We start from the raw sequence: 19518 nt of genomic DNA on the forward strand, positions 1-19518 counted from the left end.
CTGTTTGTTATTATAAATCACAAAAAGATTGATTATAAAAATAAACAATTATTTTTAATAAAGTTCACCAATTAAAAATAGTGCTCCTTAGTTTGAATTTGCTAATGGACCTAACAATTTTAGTTACATCAATGGGAAAAGTATGATACATACAATTTAACAAATATAATTATTTACACATCATTGAAGCCTCATAACATAAAAATGTAAAAAAAATAATAATATTGAAATTAAAATAAAAAGTGGTTATGGTTTAACCTTAAGGTGAAAACCGCAGAATGGTCTGTGGGTGAAGCCTTTGTTTAGCAGAAGACACCTATGACTAAATTGATGTTGATTAAAACTATTATAAAAATATATAATTTATTTTGCATTTTCTTAAGTAACAAAAACTGTTTATAAATCTTAATAGAAACTATGAGCAAGTTATAGTACTATGCTCCATAACATCAGTGACTTGTGTTGGTTCGGTCTCAGTTTGATTTTTAATTGAATTTAACCAATCGTCAGTAGGATTTATTTTCTTTACTTCTGAATCTGAGCACTCACTCTTTTCATCTTCAAGAGTTTCGATACATTCAATTTCAATAATTTCATTGACCTGTTCCGTTTCACTGTTTCTTACATTAATTGGTACTTTAGTATCTAAATCTCTAAACTTTCTTGATACATCCTCAGTATGTATAGTAACAAAACAAACACAGTTATCCGTTGAAGTTACTTCTTTTAGTGCAGCCTCTTCAATGGCCTCCAAATCACCACTATCCTCCTCTTTTGTTACGTCCTCGATCGTTTTATATGAATACATGTGATCATCACTGGGGCTGACGTAGTCTTCCAATGTAAACGTAGTACTATCAAAGTTAAGCTTCTCAAAATCAATAACCCCGTAGCTACTTATATTTTGTAAAAGAACGGATTCACTATCAAATTTAATTTCAATATTCTTAACACAATTTCTTTTTAAGTCTTTGTCATCTTGGCATTGTTTACTCAAAGCGTCAAGTTGTCGTAGAGTCTTAAGCTCTCTTGCTTTTAAACTGGCGTATATCCTGGCAAAAGATTTTCTTACAATAGTTCTTAACTGAAACGTAAAATAAATTAAAATCAATATTCACACATTTTACAGACCATTACGGTCATAATATACTTACATTTTCAATATTTTCTTCAAAATCGTTCGATTCGTTCGCCATGTTTGTTTACTCATTTTATCTTTTTAAATTATAAATGTCAAAAGTAATATTTGTGGATGGAAGGCTTTGTATCTGAATACTTACATTATTCGCAATAATTAGTATTCGACTATTAACTGCTACTTTACATATATAATAGAAATGTAACCAATAAGAGTAAAAATGTAAAACTTTTCATTTACACAAAGTGTGAAAAGGGTAAATAAAGTTGTTTTTTTTTTATGAAATCTTACACATTTTAAATATTTGGACAAAAATATTTTTATAAGAATAGTTTAAATTCAAACACAACAACAAATATTGAGTAATCAATTGATCAAGAATATTTAAAAGGTTTTCTAAGTAAATTCCCTATATATATTAAATAATGATCGTAGTGCAAAAAATATTTATTTCTCAAATTAACAGCTTTAGTAAAAACTATGAATTTAAAATGTGCATACTTGATGGAAAACTTGTTATTTTGGTTAAAAAGGTACTGACATTCTCTAAGGTATAATATCGTGCTTAAAACAGCAACACAGGTTTAAAAAAGACTACTATTGATTTTTCGTTTGACAATTAGTAGTAGAAAGAAAACATAAGACGGCGCATCTGAACATAAATGGATTAAAATAATAACTGTGTCCTTAAGTTTTCGCGCGGCTTACAGTTTCGTGATATCATATTTGGAAAGAGCATGAGTGAATTAAGACACCGGCGTGGCGAAGGTGATGGGAATGACAAAGTGGAGACCGCCGGTGAATCGGATCATGTACATATAAATTGTGTCTTGTTATTTGTAAACCAGTTCTATGATACTGTAAATGATTTAATAAAATTATCCATATCTATTACTTAGGTCGATTCGGAAGAAGAAAAGGTGCTAGAAGAGAAGTATGTGGATGAACTAGCCAAAACTTTACCTCAGGGTACAGATAAGACCCCAGAAATTCTTGATTCAGCTCTTTCGGGTTTGTCTTCCAGGTAAGCACTCCTATAATTAATAAAAATAATACTTTTATAATAAATATACATATAAATTTGAACTATAGTCATTATTATAAATAATAATGTTTATTGTTAGTTTTAAATCTGTTAAACACCTGTTGAAATATAATTTTATTTTATGGTTAAAGGGCAATAAAAACAAAGATTTGATAGCAAATTATTGGTGCTATGTGTTCTACATCACTACATTTATTTATCGTTACTCCGTGAAAAGAATTTTAAAATATAACTGAGTAGTGTTCTTGGGTAGTAAAATGTAAGCATTGTTTCAAGTTGCATCAATTAAAATAAAAACATTTTACTTCAAATATCTAAAAAGATTCCATTTGATGGATCAAAATTTAAATACTGCAATTTTTAATATAATTATAATTTGGGTTTAGAATACTTGGCATTCAATAAACACTTAATTTATTGAAAGCTAAACATCCTAAACCTTACTATAAATGGTTATTACTCAAGGGATTCAGCCAAAAGATTAAAAAATTGGCTCAAATTTCTTGCAATGATCCTTGATATATTGATGAAGATTTGATATAGTAATGACTTACTTACAAACCTTATTTTATAGACCTCCATCATTATGGTCTGATGTTTTTACTTTACCATCATCATCATCACTTCAGCCATAGAAAGTCCACTGCTGGACATAAAGCCTTCTCCACAGATTTAAAAAAAAATAGATCCATTATCTTTAAGTACATTTCCAATTCTGAATAGAATATTAGAATTAAATTTGTTTAAAAATTTGTTTTAAAAACCTTTCTAATTTTTACACCATTTTTAAATTAAAGAGCATTGGTATTAATTAATACAATCTATTTAGTAGAGTTGAAAATGAAGTAAAAACAGCAATGTAAAATTTTTTTGGTCTGTAATATGTAGGTATGTATGATCAAAATTTATGATTTCCAATTAATTTAGATGGCGAAATTGGGTGATCCGTGGAATCTTCACTTGGCTCATGATTGGAGCATTTTGTTTGCTCATCTATGGAGGTCCGCTGGCTCTTATGATTACGGTATTCTAACTTTTATTTTAAAATACTGTGTGATAGTTGCGTTTATATATTGACTAATGGCTGATTTAGAAAATCTAAACATTAAGATACAATTCATTGTTTCAAAATGTTATATTGTACATTTGATTTCTGACATTATTTAAGGAAGGAATTTATTATATTATTTTGTTAATAATATGCCCTTTTCTCTTTCTGTTAGAAAGCTGTTAAATTAATAATATTAAATTATTACATTATTATTAAATAGAAATAACATGTTGATCTACAGTAATTGTTTTTAATGAAATGCTATATTTATTTTTTAACTGCTAATAATTTATAATTATTTATACCTATAACACTGCTGCTTGAAATAAAATTGAACGGCGTTTACAATACAATAGAATATATTAATTTATATGTGAGACTGTTCATAGGGACTTATAATGAGTGATTAGAATAGGCAATGCAAATTTTTTTTTACTTCACTAAAGCGTGTTACAACATGGATATGCCTTTGGGTGGAAGTGGAATAACTGCAACTTTTTTTTTATTAAATTTGTATTAAATATCTGAGGCAGTATTTATTGGTAGAGCTTATGACCATATTACTTTGTTATCCTCTTTAATAAAGCAGTCACTTATATATATAAGTGATTTGATTTGGAATTTAAATTCTTATACTGTATCCTATTCTAAGGCATTTATGTTTGTAAAATGGATATAGGAGGCATTAAGTTTATTAGATTTAACATCCCAAATCTGTATACTATAGTGTAGTACAGGGATAAGCAACATGCAATCTGAAAAATATTTATGTGGTCCGCCTAGCATTTCAAAAATTTATTCTACAGACTTTATTTCATCAATATATTGTTATAAAATTTATTACAATTAAATAGTGGCACATGTGAAATTCAAACAATTAATTAATAATAACCACCCATCAAAACTGAGCGAAGCCTGATTAGATAAGAGCATAGGCATTATGTATATGTTTGTATCAAAAAAACATTGCTAAATTACCTCTTTTATATTTTCAAGTAATATTTTTCCTTTATGTCTTGTTTATGTATAATTTGCATTAAAATTTGTATTTTTCTTATTCTAATGTTTATTGAAAAATAAAGTTTTGTAAATTGTCAGTAATTGTTACATTATGTGTTGTACAAAAAGTTTTACAATTTAAATTGGCCCATTGATTACAAAGGTTGCTTACACCTGGTGTAGCATGCATATTTTTATTTCATAACTGACTAAATTAATTGAAATATTTATCTCTTTTGCATTACTGTTAGTGTTATGTATATTACAAAAAATATAAACATATTTTTTAAAGGATTTGTAATATTTTGTTAACATTGTGTTTTCTTTGCCCTAGGTGCTTTGTGTCCAAGTGAAGTGCTTTGAGGAGATCATCAACATTGGCTATGCTGTATACCGAGTGCATGGTCTGCCATGGTTCCGATCTCTCTCCTGGTATTTCCTACTCACTTCGAACTACTTCTTTTACGGAGAGAACCTGATTGACTACTTTGGAGTTGTGATTAATAGAACGGTAAGTGATTGCATGATTTATAAACCCCTTTTCAAAGGACATAATTATTTAGTTAAATGAGATCTTTAGAAATGCACTTTTATCTTTAATTATTAATTTTAAACTACATAGGTATACTTACTGCAAGAAACCAGAGTTGGTTCTGTTAATTACTTCAATAGTTAGTCCTGTATATGATTAAGTAGAAAATGTTGTTTTTTATGCAGCTAATTGTCAATAATTATGATTAATAATAATATGCTGTTTCTGTCACCTGTTTTTCTCAAGTCTTTGGTATCTCATCCAAACAGGTGGTATACTCAATTTGATGTCAATAAGAGATAATCCATTGTATTTTAAGTAAAGAATTTTTTATTTGAAGTTTCTCTGTCCTTCTCTAATTGTCTCCATCATGTGCATTCTATTTCCGGTTCTAGATGAAATCCAGATGGTCCGGCTATCTTTGTGTAGCTAATCCAAAATGATGGTATCTGAAATATTCTTTCTTGTGGATTGTCCATGTGCCAACAAAATTATCATATGATCATAATAGTATTTTAATTATTGTGATGTTATGAATATGAAATTATTTTATAATTTTCAATACTTTACTATTGTTTCATAAAACTTACAGAATCTTAGTATTACTGTATGGTAGTGACTTGTATTTGAAATATTTTTGACACAATGTAGACACAAAAGAGTTTATAAATAATGTGGAATCTGGATGGTCTTGATACTTGAAATTCATTCTTATAAAATTATCTTTACAGCATGTACCACTAGGGTGCCCATATTAAACTACCAAACCTTAGTATAGTACCCGGCATATGATTTTGCACGTCAAGAAAAGAGCGAAATATTTGGCTATTAAATTATATATGGTCAAGTTGAGTTTTGTAATCAATTGTTATACTCTGTCGCAATAACCATGCGGTCGAAGCTCTGCGCCATTACAATACCAAGTGATTAGACATGTTTTGACGAAAGAGTGTGTGTTTATAAAAACTGTTATCAGTGTGTCTTGTTAATTGCCAGGTGAACGCATAAATCGTTACTTTCCCGTACGACCTTTGCACCTAAACTGATACAGGCTATAATATAATGTAGGCCAACGCACACAGACTCACCCGCACACGTACATGCACATCTTGTTATGGAAATGTGACCTATTTGTATATAGGTCAGAATTGAGTTTTGTATAGACATAGACTTTAGTTAAGGCCGTCTACTGTACTTCATCATACGTTCAAGCAGCAGCAGCATCATCATCATCATCGTTTTAGCCTTAACACGTCCACTGCTGGGCATAGATATAGGTTGGTTTAAGACAGCGTTTTACGACGACCTTAACAAGGTTGTTTGTCTACCTTGCGGATGGACGTCCTACGCTACGTTTACCCATCTGGCGTCTCCACTTCAGAAAATTAAAGCCGTTCCGCTATGTGGCCGTCACAAAGTACAAACACTTATGGCTATTTATATTCAGTATACATGTAAGAAAAGGACCAATATTTAGCCACGTTCGCACATGCAGTGGTAGTCGTGCAACAAAGTGCACTGCCCGCCAGCCCGCTGATAAATGCGTATGCGGCAAAGAATGCGAATCACCCAACTGCCACCGTTAAATCACTCAACACGTGTTTCACCCCTCCACGGGGCATCTTCAGGAGTCATATTACATCGATTAGTGCCAAACACAGAGTCTCTGTGCTGGCAGGCGGTGCACTTTGTTGCACGACTACTACTGGATGTTCGGTAGTGGCTAAATATTGGTCCTTTTCTTACTTACGATGGACTTCCGCAAGGTAACGCCTGATTCCACTAAATATTCAGTATACATCTTATGCTTCAACTTGTAGGATGGTTTACTTGCAGAAAGATGTTTTGTGATCAACTGAAAATTGAGATTATCTAATTAAGTAGGGATTTCATTAAGCATAACCCCGACGCTTTGTTTGCCTTTGTTGTTTTCCTTAATTATGTCAGGAACTTTATATGAGATAGATAATGTGTCCGTGTGTGTGTGTTACACACAGGACACATTACAGGCTGTGATCGATTCCATTGAAGCTTTTAGATTCTTTATTAACGTTGCACTTTGCAAAAAAAATCCAGTGGCTTTAAACCGCTTGGATCGGAATGCTTTATTGACAGCTACATATGTATGTGTATGTATATGTAAGTGACGTAATTAATAAAAACTATGTATTTTGTGAAATTATGCAATCGAGAAAACTGGTCTTTTTGATTCCACACGTGAGATCCATATATTATTGTAAGGAAACGTTACATTATAAATAAAATTTTATAGTTTATGCCAAAATTGTGTTTTCGATGTTGCCAGTTTTTGAAGAATAAAGTAGAAATTATTTTATATCTATTGATTTTAAAACCTCCGTTGTTTGAATATGATGTAAAAATAGTGTTTCTCGGAAGAGTTAGTTGCTACTGTATTGCATTACTCATAGATTTATTTTGATTACGTTTCGTGATTCGCGAATAGTGCACGATCCACGTTCTCTGTGCATTGTATACTTATATATACACACACGTGTGTGTGTGAAAACTGTAATGGTTACATCATTAATTTAATATGTTCGTTATGGAAAGAGGAATGTTTGTATGAGAAACAGGGAAGAAATTCGAGTTAAAGGTTTTTTTATCTCATAAATCACGAATTAAATTAAAACACCTATCGCTAGTTGTCAAATGTGGAAATTAATCAATTTAAAAAGTCGTGCAAGGAGTTATTGCCTTGGATGTTATCCCATAAAGCAGTGGTAGTCCAGCGGTAGAGGACTGAAACCTGCGATCGTAGGTTTCGGTTTCGATTTGAGGGATACAATCCTATAATTCATACTTTGTGCGTTAATTGCTACTGATAAACATGTTTCCGTAGGATAGACAGCAGCGTCCTCTGCGTACCATAATACTGATCGCCAATCGCCTGCACAACACCTTTTAATAATATATCAAAACTAAACCTAAAACTAGCTTTGTCGTAAATTCTACTTCACGCCCACTTGGACGTTACTGACAGACAGAAGGTTGCTTGCCCTTTGGTATTTACAGTTTTACTGGATTCGATTTGGCTGTGCGATGATGGCGCTTAGTCTAAACCTCTTCATAGCAAAAATAATGAGTAATGGATGTTAAAATGTAATAAAACAATAGGTATTAAGCAGTGGGTTTTATATGTGTACACGGTGCACTCTATTCATAAATAGAGTGCATGTACATCGACGATATAAATAAATTAGAGAATAACCGTTTTAAAATGTAAGAGAAAATTAATTGTAAAGTTTAAAATAAAATCTAAATTAGGAAAATAAATTAGGTATGAATTTTCTTTAAAATGAAAATAAAAGTTAAGGATCTAAAAAAATAAACCCTAGATTAAAAAACTGCCAGTACTCGGTAGAAGTTACAGATGGCGACAAAGAAAAAGAAAGCAATGGTACAAAGTTGGTTTTTCTGTTACTCTTCTAAATGGGGCTCTTTGCTTTGTACTGAAAACTAATTGTTTTTTTGTACATTTATTTTAATTTCCTATTTATACGTGTCTAGGATACAAAAATTACCATATAACAAAAGTTAATGCAGTATTGTTCTATGAAAATTTGAATATTAACCTTTGTTCTGTGCGTTAAACGTCTATGTAAGATGTTTATAAATAAACCTCCTTATTAAACAAACTTATTTTTAACAAACTTTATATGTCATGTCACCTTTGTGAGCGTTTTTGTTATGTTTATGTCATCACCATTGATGCCCACTGCAAGGCGTTACCCCAAAAATTGTTACGATGACCGCTTTTGTTTCACTCGCATTCAGATACTTTCCGAAACTTTGACGTCAATCCACCGAGAGTTAGGCCGTGCTCATGTCGTCTATTGAGAATCTATCGTTCCCCGCCCACTGTCCGGTCTACTAGCTACTTACGAACATAAAGATCGCTTACTGTTGTTTTATAGCAATGACATTGTAATTAATAATTTTAATAAACGCTGTTTATACCAGAATAAAACAACTTTTAAATGCTTCAAACAAACGGTTTACATTTTAGTTCTATTTTAAAACACATTCCTTTATATTAGTAGTGGATATTTCTGTTTTTGTAATCTATTGTTTGTGTGAATCTAACTATATTGTTAGTGCTTCGACAACTATCTTAACTGGGTGGCTGCGTAACTATAATACCGTTAAGACAAATGTTAATTATTATGCTAAACATATTGGCACGTAATTTGGTATCAACAATTATCATCATTTCAGCTGTAAGACGCCCATTACTGTACATAGGATTTTAGATTTACAATAGGACCAACGACCTTAGGTCATCTCGTCGGTTCGTGTCCTCCACTCCGGAACCTGGAATCCCTAGCAGCCATTTGTTCTGAAGGCTAGTGGCTTACCCATTGCCAATCCGCTGGGCTATATCCGTTGGTATCTTTCGTCTTCGTATCTCCTCATTCGTGACGCCAGAAGAACCATGTATTATGCAGCCAGTATTACTGTGCGCTACAAAACTACGAGTATTTGTTTACACCGTTATATATACCTTTCTTCTATCGCATACATCTTCCATCTCTCTCACACGGAGGACACATGTGATTGGTTGTAAAGCAGGGATTGTTATTGGCTGTAAATAAAGTATGTTCCAGGATTGGTTAACGTAGCTTTAATGTTTTGTATCGATAAATCAAATTTGGTCCGTTGCCTATGAATTTTACTTCTAATAACAGAAAGCTTTAATAAAAAATCCTTAGTATATTTGCTTATAAAGTATTGCATGTGTCCATATTCACTTATAAACATTAGCGTGATTAGACCAATTTGTTTATTAAAGGCGCCATTGAGTTGAGTAATTAGTAATTATGTAATATTCACAAAAGACAATAGACAGCAATAAGCAGAGATTGCAAACAATGGATATTAATTTCTGCGGGCTATTTCAATGCGTACCGAAGAGCTATAAATGTGTATCAATGCGGATTAGCTTTGAAATATTTCTAGTGAAATATGTGTACGTAATGATGTAACGATGTTAAGTTAGTTATAAATATAAATAAATGGCGATTTTAAAATACCTACTTGTACATAGTCTAAGCTTTACCTTATTTACTACCACTAACAATGCCTGGCGATTTCGTCCGCAGGAAATTAAACATTTTTTTTTCGTTTTAATTTTAATTGGGTGAGCTGGGCAAAAATGTCACAATTTACATAAATTATTATGTCGCCCACAACTTGAAACGTGTGCATTTGTTCGATGTTTTCGTTTCAATTCAAATTAGCATCTACTGTCACGGTATATATGAAATTCATTGGAATGACAGAGGCGCTATCTGTTGAAAATTGGTCGTACCAACTTCCACGCGTATAACCTTCGTTTTTTTATGCACAACTTTGCTAAATATCATCACATGTAATGCAGAGTTTTCAATTCTATAAAGGAAATTGAGAGAGAGAGAGAGAGAGAGATTTCTGCTGTTAATGTAAAAAGCTTGTTTTTTCAATAAAATAGCTATCTAAATGTAATTATAAATATATATAGATCTGAATAAAGGTTATTCATCGTTGTACTCAGCGATAGCTCGGGTCGTCTGGTGATTTTGCTGAAATGTTCGATATTTATTTATGTTTATATTTAGTTTGAAATTGGAAAAAGCATGATTGCTCTGCGTGAGCACTTGCTTCTTGCACCCACATCATTATCATGCGAGCCGATAGACGCCCATTACAAGGTAAAGGCCTTCAACATGAATAGCTACGAAGACCGGTCTTGGTTGTATACATACAGCGACTTTCTGCGACCTTGCCTAAGTCTCTGGTTCACTTAGTGGCGGGTCTACCCTGACCTACTGCCACTACAGACAACAAACACAAAAAGCACTTGCACAATTCACCTACTCTATATTAGCGTCTGTGCAATTTAATTTAGGCCGTTAGTATTTGCTGATTATGGAAGTACCTCGGGTGTTCATAACACAATCTACTTCTTATCTTGGACACGGGGTGCTACTAATTATTCTTAAGGCGGGGCATATCGGTCGTGCAACTGATAGCCTGTGGTCGAAAGGGTTTTGAGTTGCGACGATACGGTAGACAGGGCGTGAGTAGGCCCCTCGCTTGGTAGACCGACGACAAAGTCACGGTAGCGGGAAGTACAAGACTGGTGATAGATTTGATGATGATGATGAATTATAATCATATCTTCATAGCAGTCTGAAAGGTGTATGAATTTATTTCTTAAACATGTGATATAATAATATATTTTAACGCTTAATCAAACGGACTGGTACCATAACAGTTTTTTTTTTAAATCTCTACGAGTCTTCAATTGACGTTTCTAGGTCGTTCTTATAGGGGGGCAGGGTCGATATCTGATAACGAAAGAAAAAGTCAAATCAATATCGTGTCAACGTAACCTGACGTGACGATTTCAATCTATTGACACCGGCTGATGTCTGATAAAGATGTCTGCGAAGTCGTGGGTGAAGTTATATCATTACCGAACTGTAAATATGTGAACATTATAACAACTTACATATAAACAAATGTAATATATGTAGTAAATGAGCTTAGTGAATTTAGATACAGGTTTATGTATAAATCAACGTCGTCTTAAATCGGACGATGTTAGGTCTGCGCTAGTCACTACCACCAACACAATATTAATTATAAAAATCAATATCATATTATTTTTTAATGTACGATCTGTTGAAGTGTGATGTAGTAATCATTTTAAGAAAGTGTGTAGTCATAGTATTAAAAAAATATCACATGGTTGGTTTATAGAACACCTTGTATATAGCTTATCTACAGCATTACTCATTTTCTGCCAAAGAACGTCTACTGCAGGACCTAGGCCTTGCAGATCTCGCAGCAAAGTTCACCTCGACGTCATCGTTTAAGTCCATACACGCCCACAGCAAGGCTTAATCGCCTCGCTTGGCAGGAAGTTTCGTGAACAGTGTGGTATTATGGTACGCAGAGAAGGCTACTGTCACACACATACATCCTCCGGAGATTTGTTTGTAGGCAGTGGCAATCCTATAAAAAATGTGAAAGGTTATATAAGATTACAAGTCGAGAATCAAACCCGCGACCTACGATCGCAAGTCCTTTACCTAATGTACAATTTAAGAATGTAACCGTGCGCTAAGAAAACGTAATACGAGTCTTAAGTAATATTCCGCAATACAATAGATTTTTCCATTCACAATACAATTGTTAGTTGAACCTTAACCGGTATATTTACACAAACTGGAATATGGCATGGGTATTATATGCAGATACTAGTTGTTTTAAAATGGTACTTTATTATTTATTTATTTAAACACTTTTTATACAATGTGTAACGGCGGTCTTAATTCCGAAGGCATTATCAACCTGTTAACTATTATATTATTGAAGGTAAAAGGTAAAATGAGGAGATTTGTAGATAAAACTAAAGTCACAGAGGGAACTTGAAGAATTGATGGTCTGAAGTGGGTGGCAGTGAGCGGAGCACATCGCTCGTGCAGCACATGGTCGTTGAGGCTGAAAGCTAACCGAGTAGCGTCTACTAGGTGAAATGACGACATAGTCAAGATCGCGAGAAGTCAGTTTTTTTATGACCCCCGCTATTGGGAACCTCTCGTACCCCCCTATCTAGTGTTCGACAGGGACTTGTTTACATTTATTTAGTTTTTCACATACTTTTTTATATTTTCATTATCTTCTTTCATACATCATATGATGTAATCATATAATTTAGTTCTTATCATTCTTACTACAATTCTTCGTCTTTCTCTTTCGCTCTATGACCTTCCATTCCTCCTTCATTACTCAGTGGCGTAGCTAGAATATTTGGGGCCCCTGGCAAAATTGTGGTCAGGTGCCCCCCCCCCCCCATTTTTTTACTGAGTTTAAAAATTTTCACGCACATAAGACCATATGGTGTTCTCTTGGGGTGTTTTTTTAAAACTTCATATGGTGTTCTCTTCAAATGAATCTTTTTTCTGAAAATGCCATATGGTACTATCTTGAAGGTCAAAATTTACAAAAAAATAAAAGGTGCTATCTTGAAGGAAAAACTTTTAACAAACACATATTTGGCGATTTCGGCCACTGTGCGCATTTTATATATAAACTGTTTAGGCATGAAAATGAAGTATATTTCGGATGAAACAGATGTTAGCAGGTCTGCGATTTATGGTATAATTCATGGCTTCTCAAATTATTTAACTCGCGATACCCTTTCGGTTTATAAGTTTTTCGCGACCCCATTCAATAAAAGATTCCTTAGCGACCCCCTCCAAAAAAATAAAAAAGGAAAAAGTCTTATAGAAATTCTTATTTTCGAAATCTCGCAACCCCCTAAAATTTTCAGGAGACACGCTAGAGGGTCCGAAATTCAGTTTTAGAAGTCTTGGTATAATCTATATATTTTTTAATAAATTCGATTATGGTTTTTTTAATACTTATTTCGATAAATTTGGGCCGTTTGATACGATTGTGGAGGTGGACCAACCCCTACATGCAAAAAACAAATGAACATAAACGAATTTTACAAAACGAGAAAATATGGATAATTTGGGCAATTTGCATATACACTGAGAATAGTGCTCTGAAAGTAACACATAGACATCGTACTGTAGATTGTGTATATTTTGTTAAAGTACATGTTAATTCGGTATCCAAATAGTGACTTATTATTAGAGGTGATACAACCAATTAAGTTCAAGCATTTACGTCGCGAAACAGTCACCACAATCTACACTTTGTTGACCCCAACGATTTAATAATTCATACACAAAATATCGAATGTTTATGGAAAGTCTTCTAGACTGTTTGCGGTAAAACAAATGATTTAGGTCTATTGAAATAGCTGCAAAACGTTTCGTTTTCAATAAAAATATGCGGCTAGTTTCCTATTTTAATAAATTCTTGGCCTATTTCATTAAATTCTTGATTTTTAAATTTGGGGCCACAAAAGATACCAACTCCCAAAAAAACTTAAATTATAAAAATCTCTGACTAACGAACCGAACCAGTTTCGGCATATATTAAATTTGTAAATGTTCTTAGGGCCCCACTAATCTGTTGAATATGTCATTTTTGGCAAAAAAGGCCCCATTGGAGATCTGAACTCTGACATCGCTAGTTAAAATCGTGATTTTCATTTTTCTTTTAATATTTTTTTGTTCATCAAAAAAAATATTTTCAATTTGGGTGCCCCCCTTGCCCATGGTGCCCTAGGGCGACCGCCCCTCTTGCCACCCCCTAGCTACGCCACTGTCATTACTCATTTACATTTCTTTTTTTTATTTCTGTTTGGTGGCGGATATTGCCGTCTATCGGCTTAAAATAAGGTGGTATAAGTAATTATCATAAGAGAAAAACAATTAGAAAGGTTAAATAACTTAATAAACGGTTGTCAAATATCTCCCTTCCGCTTTTTTGCTCTTTATTCAATGCTTTATAAAAAGTGTTACAGTGATCGGATTTAGTTCAAATATGCGCCGTTTTGTTCGATGATCTGTTTCCATCTAGACGGCAACTTCATAATACCTCCCTCGTAGAAGCCCCCCTCCTTATTTGCGAAGAACTCGGACAGCCACTTTTCACAAACCTCTTTTGAGTTCAACTTTACACCACCAAGGGCGTTCGCCATGGACAGGAACAGGTGGTAATCACTTGGCGCTATGTTCGGGCTATATGGTGGATGTGATAAAACCTCCCATCCGAGCTCCCGTAGCTTCTGACGAGTCATCAACGAAGTGTGTGGTCTCGCGTTGTCCTGGTGGAACACTACACCCTTCCTGTTGGCCAATTCTGGACGCTTCTGGTCGATCGCCTGCTTCAAGCGGTCCAGTTGTTCGCAGTAGATGGTAGAATTAAGCGTCTGGCCATATGGGAGCAGCTCATAGTGGATGATTCCCTTCCAATCCCACCAAACACACAGCAAAACCTTCCTGGCCGTTAATCCCGGCTTGGCCACTGTTTGGGACGATTCACCGGCCTTCGACCACGACCGTTTTCGCTTGATATTGTCGTATGTGATCCATTTTTCGTCGAGTTCGTTCCGTTTCAGCAGCATATCGCAGGCGTTGATTCGGTCCAGAAGGTTTTTTTGCGTCAAATCATGCGGCACCCAAACATCAAGCTTTTTTTTGTATCCAGCCTTCTGCAGATGGTTTAAAATGGTTTGGTGACTAACTCCTATCTCCTGGGCGATGTCACGAGATGCCACATGCCGGTGTAACTCGATGTAGTCCATGATTTGATCGGTATTTGTCGTCACAGGTCTTCCGCCGGCTGGCTTATCCATGGTGTCGTTTTCGCCGGCTCTGAATCGTCGAAACCATTCCTCCGCGGTTCGAAGTGATAGAGTACCATCCCCCAAAACACCATTAATCTCACGGAACGTTTCTCTAGCGGATTTGCCTTTAACGAAGGAAAACTTTAAAATAGCGCGAATTTCGGCGTTAGTGAACTCCATGTTTACACGTCTATAACTGTTGAACGCAATATCCAAACTAATCATGCATAGCGTCGTTTTGTAGGTTATGTCAAGACCTTTCAAATTATGTATAGTATTGCCAGATACGAGCTCTGTAGCGCTTTGTACATAGCCGCGAAATTCAAAAGACAAAAAGGCGGAAGGGAGATATTTGACAACCTTTTATAAACATACGACCACTACTGGTTTTGTTTGATTCCAATAATTAATGAATTTTAAAAGAATTATAATTAACTGAACTTACGTGATAATGTAAACGGTGCCTTGGTTTAACTCGATGTAAAATCGCATGAACATTGTTGTAAGAAAAAAAAAAACAAATTGGACATGCATTTTGTTAGGTCATTGAAGATATGCTTTTATCATTATAATGTTAATTAAGTGACGTCATGAAGTATGAAGAAATAATATATATAGTATAGTGATATTACTTACCGTACCGTACTCTCGGGATTTGAACCAGATTGGAGAAAACTATTAGAGACCCTTTTTTATAACGCAGTGCTCGCCCTTTACGGCTAACCCAAAACATACTACAAGGTTAATTTTTGTTTTGGGTACACGAGATACCATCCTGAGATGCAACGTGGTTGTTTGGTGTTCTTAAATCAAAACCAAATTCATATGGGTTATTTTTTGGCGTTTGTTCTTTATTGTAATCATTTCAGTCGTAGGACGCCCAAACATTTACAAAAGCCTTACGCACAGACACGAACTCAAACAAGCGCACACGTATGTGCATATGCACGAGCAAGTTTTAAAGTGTAATTAATAATTGATACATTTGTAGGTAGGTGAGAATTGAGTTACCTATACAGATAGACTTTTAGTTTCGTTGGTTACCGTACTTAATCATATTTTCCGCCACAAGCATCATCTTCATCATTTCAGCCTACTCCATAGATTTCCAATAGGACTGATAAGAAAGAACCGCCTACCTACAGCGTCATTCGACGATAGCCTAGGACAATCTATCACCAGTACAAAATAGTGATATGGTACGATTTTCTGATAATGTGACATTGCATCAATGTCGTAGTGTTCTCTAAGCCAGTGCTCTCTCTATCTTTTCTCGTCTACGGCACACAAAAATCTTAGAATTTCGCGGCACATCGAATGCTAAATTAGAGAGACGAGTGAACATGACGTTCCACTGTGTCTTAAATACAAGATATGTATAATGAAAAATTGTAAAATTTCAATTTATTAATTTTCACCGCGGCGCACTTGCGCGGACCACTGCTTTAAGTTTTGCAGGGTTAATAATACTAATCCATTCGGCAGGACTACCTCCACTTCCTGGTGACGTACCACCGCTTCATCTCGTTCAGCCTTTACTGCGTTGGATTCGTGTGGTTCGTGCTGTCGCTGGTGAAGCGCTATTACATGCGCCAGTTTAGCCTGTTCGCGTGGACCCACGTGGCGCTGCTTATCGTCGTCACGCAGAGCTATCTCATCATTCAGAATATCTTCGAAGGTGAGTTTCCATGTTACTTTGACTTTAGATGTTAATTCTCACCACGTGTGCTGTACAGGGTACATCGTGTTGTAGACAGAAACAGGGTGTAGTGTTCATGTAAGAACGTTTCAATTTGCTGGCCGCTACGGTCACAGTACTTTTTAAATCATTAGAATTCAAATCGGCGTTCGAATTTACTTTAACATGCTTCGGCAGTACGTATACTAAAACTGGAACATACAGATTAGCAAGGCCCCTGCGCAATCATGTTTTATCTATCGTCATAAAATCGACGCTGTTAATTTATTCTTTAGTAGAACCTTCAAATTCTTAGCAAATGTAATTTATCATTTCTAAGCTGAATTATAGTGTACATACTTTGTGGCTATTTCTGTTTAGAATGTCTAGACCGAAATGTGATATTTTTATGTTTTTATATATTTTTTTCAAACATAACGTAATTGCGTAATCTACGTATATAGCAATATAGTTTAAGTGAGGCCATAGCTTCTGGCTTATGATTTAAAAATTACGTAAATTTCGAAATGTAAATTTTTTGGTTTAAAAATTTACGAGATGCGCTAGAAAATACACTAAAACAATGTAATATTATTTTAACACATTATTTCATAATTATAGTTCATGTAAATATCTTTGATCAGAATGCGTAAATAATTGATTAAATTTCACCTGTACTGTTGATGAGTAAAGGATGCTTATAAGTTAATGAACCGAAGTTTCCGCAGAGGCATTCAAAATAAAATTACTTTGAAAATAATAGTATTAATAATGTGAATTAGTATTATTATATAGTTTACGTATTTAGTAAGCCATTGCTCTCTCATAAGTTGTAAATTGATTTAATTGCAATAAGTTATTACTCGGAGATAAAAGATACATGCGGTAATGTTCATTTTGCCTAGTATTAAAAACTGTGAACCAAATGCTCAACTCAATAACGAGGTAATTGGAGTAATCGATACTGCAGTTTTTCTTGGGTTAACCTTAGGCGCAATTCCTAAAGTGGGGCCCCTATATTATTGATTTATCAAACAAGTCCAGTTCAGCAATATATGCAATTAAAAATTTCTCAAATAACACAGTATAGTTTAGTTTCAAAGCATTATAACCTGTGGGTTTTCGTGTACAAGATAATGCTACGGAAAAATATGTTCGTGTAATCAATTTATAATTTAAAAGCTATAGACTCTATGAGAGAAAAGTTTTTACGGTACAGAGTTGATAAATATCAAGTGGTGCAAAAGTAATGTCGTTATGTTAACTTGCATTCATTTTTAAAAATGGCGCCAAATATCACTGTTTATATAGATATACTTCAACGCTTGTTGACATTTTATCTTCTAGATATCTACATCATAAATGTCAAAACACAGCGACATTTGGCGCCGTGTATAAAAATCAAGCCACGTTCACATTGTGACATTATTTTTGCACCACCTGTTACAAAAATAGCGATGTGAGGTTAACACGTGAAATAAAGATAAGCTCTTTATATCTTTCTTAAGGCTTCATAAATTGGTGACTCTTGTAAGGAACTGTGTACGGCATTACAATACACTCCGATGAATTACCATGTATATTTTAAGAAATATAAATACTTTATGTTTATAAATAATGCTTTTATAAAGATATTTAAATGTTTATAAACTTTGAATATGAATCGCTTTACTAGTGTGTTAAAAATATTAATAATTCAAAAATGTGTTAAATGCCAATTTTTAATTTGAATCGTTATACCGAACACACAAAAACTACTTAGTTTGTTGTGAGCTCTTATCAGATAAGGGTGCGTTTAGAACCATCGTAGCTTTATGTTAGATACTTCCATACAAGAATTGGATTCTTCAGGCAATCTTGTCATTACGCACACAAGTAATTACTGCAAACGTTCCTTAGTAGATAACATGTGTCTATGAATAGTTATAAATCAGATGGCTGTAAATTAAACTGAAAAGTTTAAACTAGTGCAATATTCAAAGGAAAAATCTTATTTACGTAACTGGGAGTCTGACCTATATTTTGAATGGCATAATGACGTAATAAATCCGCATCGACCGACTTCACATATACTATTACTGTGACTTGTATTAAAAAGCTTAACATGATTGCGATGTCACTTTGAAGCCATGATCAACAGATTATGCAGATTAGGGTTTCAAAGTGTGTTGAACGGCGTTTTTTGGGCCTCTCGTATATCTCGTAATCATTTTTTTTAGGTTGTTTTCTTATATCTCTACCATTCTGTTCTTTACAATCTCTATTATATGTTATTCGATTTTTCACATTTTCTTTGATTCTTTTTCCATTTATTTACATTACATTTCCACCTCGTCTCTTTTCCTTGGCCACACCTTTTGGTATGTCATAGTACTATATACTACTTATATATATTACTATATACTACTTTTACATAGTACTACATACTATAGTATATTTCCAATTTTGATTTTTTTTGTTTCTAATAATTATCACATTTTTAGTTTTAACAATTGTGTTTGAATTCGGAAGTCTGACACTTTAGTTATATTATTTCTATATTTTCTTTATTCTTATAATTTTCTAGCAATAACTCAAAAAGACGAGGTGACACTCTTCGACTGCCATTAGGAGGTGATGGTGCCACTCTACACACTTCAATGAGTGGTAGCGAGTGGTAGTGAAAGTTAAATTTAAATTTAATGGTATATTAGTGGGGTCAGAATCTTCATTATCACAGAGCCTCCCCCCAAATATACAATAGGACCGGTTGGAAGCGGTATGTATTTATTGTTTTCTAACGTCCTTAACAAGATCGTCCAAACT

General features: G+C 34.0%; 2 protein-coding genes across 2 annotated transcripts in view; one reads left to right on the top strand and one right to left on the bottom strand.

The window, feature by feature from the left end:
* Positions 1 to 212: 212 nt before the first annotated feature.
* On the bottom strand, positions 213 to 1229 carry LOC137931177 (uncharacterized). Its single transcript, XM_068774584.1, has 2 exons — positions 1155 to 1229; positions 213 to 1084 (listed from the first exon to the last, which is right to left on the bottom strand). The coding sequence occupies exons 1-2, from the start codon at positions 1194 to 1196 to the stop codon at positions 416 to 418; spliced, it is 711 nt and encodes a 236-aa protein (XP_068630685.1). The 5' UTR covers positions 1197 to 1229; the 3' UTR covers positions 213 to 415.
* A 503-nt stretch (positions 1230 to 1732) lies between these two features.
* Positions 1733 to 19518, top strand: part of Cds (CDP-diacylglycerol synthase) — a 32323-nt gene continuing 14537 nt past the window's right edge. Inside the window, exons 1-5 of the mRNA XM_068774075.1 lie at positions 1733 to 1950; positions 2038 to 2162; positions 3111 to 3207; positions 4568 to 4744; positions 16521 to 16713. Of these exons, the coding sequence (XP_068630176.1) occupies positions 1876 to 1950; positions 2038 to 2162; positions 3111 to 3207; positions 4568 to 4744; positions 16521 to 16713 (667 nt within the window). The 5' untranslated portion in view covers positions 1733 to 1875. The remainder of the gene's footprint in view (positions 1951 to 2037; positions 2163 to 3110; positions 3208 to 4567; positions 4745 to 16520; positions 16714 to 19518) is intronic.

The sequence above is a fragment of the Battus philenor genome, unplaced genomic scaffold (genome assembly GCF_028537555.1).
Source record: "Battus philenor isolate CCGP_79_NKW_IND1 unplaced genomic scaffold, ilBatPhil1.0.hap1 SCAF_7, whole genome shotgun sequence".
Lineage (NCBI taxonomy): Eukaryota > Metazoa > Arthropoda > Insecta > Lepidoptera > Papilionidae > Battus > Battus philenor.